This window comes from Pyrgilauda ruficollis, unplaced genomic scaffold (assembly GCF_017590135.1).
Source record: "Pyrgilauda ruficollis isolate IOZ18807 unplaced genomic scaffold, ASM1759013v1 scaffold838, whole genome shotgun sequence".
NCBI lineage: Eukaryota > Metazoa > Chordata > Aves > Passeriformes > Passeridae > Pyrgilauda > Pyrgilauda ruficollis.
In genome coordinates, this window is record NW_024530355.1 from 12,142 (window position 1) to 14,535 (window position 2,394).

The following is a 2,394-nucleotide window of genomic DNA, read 5'->3' on the forward strand; positions in this document are numbered from 1 at the left end:
AGGGGTGAATTTGGGGGGCGTGGGGCTGAATTTGGGGGTGTGGGGATGAATTTGAGGGGCGTGAGAGTGAATTTGGGGGCGGTTTTGCGGGGGTCCACGGGTGTGGGGGGGCCGCTGCTCCCCCCCCCTTGACCCCGAGGACCGAGCCGAGCCCCCCCTGGACCTGCGAGGACCCCTCGAGGGATGGGGGGGGCGCTCCCAGTTCCAACCAGTCTCTCCCAGTTCCGGGGCTGCGGAAACGCGGAGTCAGCGCCGCCCGTTCCTCTTTCGGGCTGAGTCAGCTCCTCCAGCACCCCGCAGCCCCCCCAGCTCCGAGCAGCGGGCACCCCAAAAACACCCCGTGCCCCCCAAGCCAGCGCCTCGCCCCCAGCCCACCCCCCAAACCACCACTCACTGCGGGGGGGACACAGCGGTGGGGTGGACCCCCCCCCAAATCCTGCCCAGTCATGCTGACCGCGGGGCCGTGTGACAAACGGGGACAAGGGCCAAGGCCACCGCGCCTCCCGGAGGGGCGAGGGGGGCTCGCCCCCCGCTCTCCGCCCCGCGGGGGGGCTGGCGATAAAAGCCCCCGGCGGACGTTGAGCGGCCGCGGCCGCGTTCTCGCTTCAACAGTGCTTGAACGGAACCGGCTGCTCGCGGCGCCCCGGCCGTGCGAACCGCTCCCCGAACCGCTCCCCGAACCGCTCCGTCCGTCTGTCCCGCCGCTCCCGAACCGCTCCGTCCTTCCCGAGCCGCTCCGTCTGTCTGTCCCGCCTCTCCCGAACCGCTCTGTCCGTCCGTCCGTCTGTCCGAGCCGCCATGGACTCCCAGATCCGCCAGAACTACCACCGCGACTGCGAGGCCGCCGTCAACCGCATGGTCAACATGGAGCTCTACGCCTCCTACGTCTACCTCTCCATGGTAGGGGGGCTCGGGACCCCCGGGCTTGGGGGACCCCCTTGCTGCGCCCCCAAACCCCCTTCCGTGCCGCCCCGCCCGGCAGGGCCGGAATGCCAGGAATTTTGGGGGGTCCTCCCCCTGACCTCCCCTCCCTCCCCTCCGTCCCGCAGGGCTTTTACTTCGACAGGGACGACGTGGCCCTGTCGCGACTGTCGCGGTTCTTCCTGGAGCAGTCGCGGGAGGAGCGGGAGCACGCCGAGGGGCTGCTGCGCTTCCAGACCAACCGCGGGGGCCGCGTTCTGCTGCAGGACATCAAGGTGAGCGGGGGGTAGGGGGGCTGCAGCCGGGGCCGGGGGCTGCCTGGGCCCCTCGAGTGACGCTCGGTGCCCCGCAGAAGCCGGAGCGGGACACCTGGGGCTCGGCGCTGGAGGCGGTGGAGGCGGCGCTGGCGCTGGAGAAGTCGGTGAACCAAGCGCTGCTGGAGCTGCACGCCCTGGCTGCCGAGAAGGCGGACCCCCATGTGAGTGCTGCCTTGGCTCTGAGCCCCCAAATCCTCCAGGGTCTGATCTCCCACCCCCCAGCCCCTCCAGGGTCTGATCTCCCCCTCCCCAGATCCTCCAGGGTCTGACACCCCCCCTCCCCATCTCCTCAAGGGTCTGACACCCCCCTCCCCAGCTCCAAGTGCTGCCAATTCCTCCCTTTTCCCACTTGGGACCACCCTGGGGCTTCCTCTCCCACGGGATCTCCTGGGGGTCCCCCTCACGTCCCCCAGAGCCTTGGCCCTGGCCTGATACCCCTCTGTTCCACAGCTTTGTGACTTTTTGGAGTCCCACTACCTGGACGAGCAAGTGAAGGCCATCAAGGCGCTGGGTGACCACGCCACCAACCTGCGTCGCCTCGCCGGCGGCGCCTCGGGGCCCGGCGAGGCCTCGGCCGGCCTTGGGGAGTACCTGTTCGACCGCATGAGCTTGGAGGAGCGCAGCTGAAGCGCCCCCAGCCCCCAGACCCACGTAACCCCCCGCCCCATCCAAAGGGGCTCTGCCTGCTGGGCTCTCCCAGCATGACTCCAGTAAAGGGTCTGTCTCTGCCTCCAGCTGTCCTCTCTGTCGTTTGCTTCTCCTCCCCGCAGGGACACTGAGAATTGGGGTGGGGTTAGTGGGGCCTGCTGTGGGGGAAGTGGCATTGCCCCTTTTTTATTTATTTATAAGAGTTTCAGGTGTTGCTGAGCATGTTCTGATCCTGTACTGGGGTCTGAGGACCTCAGAAGGGGCTCTTAACCACACTGTGACTTCAGTTGTCTTGGGCCAAGTTTAGAGAATAGATCTGGCCATCCTAGGCCAGCCGAAGCTGTAGCTCCCTGCAGCGTTTCTCTGGGAGAAATTCTGTGGCATTTGCAAATTAAGGAGGCAGTAAGTGACTCGGGACCACACCACCTGTGGTCCTGAGTCACTGAGAGTGACTGAAAGTGACTGAAGACACGAACGCTGGCCTTATCCCTGGGAAACAAAACTCACC

General features: G+C 66.7%; 1 protein-coding gene across 1 annotated transcript; it reads left to right on the forward strand.

The window, feature by feature from the left end:
* Positions 1-19: 19 nt before the first annotated feature.
* LOC121364457 (ferritin heavy chain A-like) lies at positions 20-1,972 on the forward strand. Its single transcript, XM_041487739.1, has 4 exons — positions 20-900; positions 1,050-1,196; positions 1,274-1,399; positions 1,689-1,972. The coding sequence occupies exons 1-4, from the start codon at positions 799-801 to the stop codon at positions 1,863-1,865; spliced, it is 552 nt and encodes a 183-aa protein (XP_041343673.1). The 5' UTR covers positions 20-798; the 3' UTR covers positions 1,866-1,972.
* Positions 1,973-2,394: the final 422 nt, after the last annotated feature.

What these genes read in the sequence shown, in the direction of transcription:
- LOC121364457 (XM_041487739.1), top strand. Translation starts at nt 799, where the DNA reads ATGGACTCCCAGATCCGCCAGAACTACCACCGCGACTGCGAGGCCGCC. An exon ending in TTCTGCTGCAGGACATCAAG is followed by an intron (nt 1,197 to 1,273) that starts GTGAGCGGGGGG and finishes GGTGCCCCGCAG; the next exon opens with AAGCCGGAGCGGGACACCTG. An exon ending in CCGAGAAGGCGGACCCCCAT is followed by an intron (nt 1,400 to 1,688) that starts GTGAGTGCTGCC and finishes TCTGTTCCACAG; the next exon opens with CTTTGTGACTTTTTGGAGTC.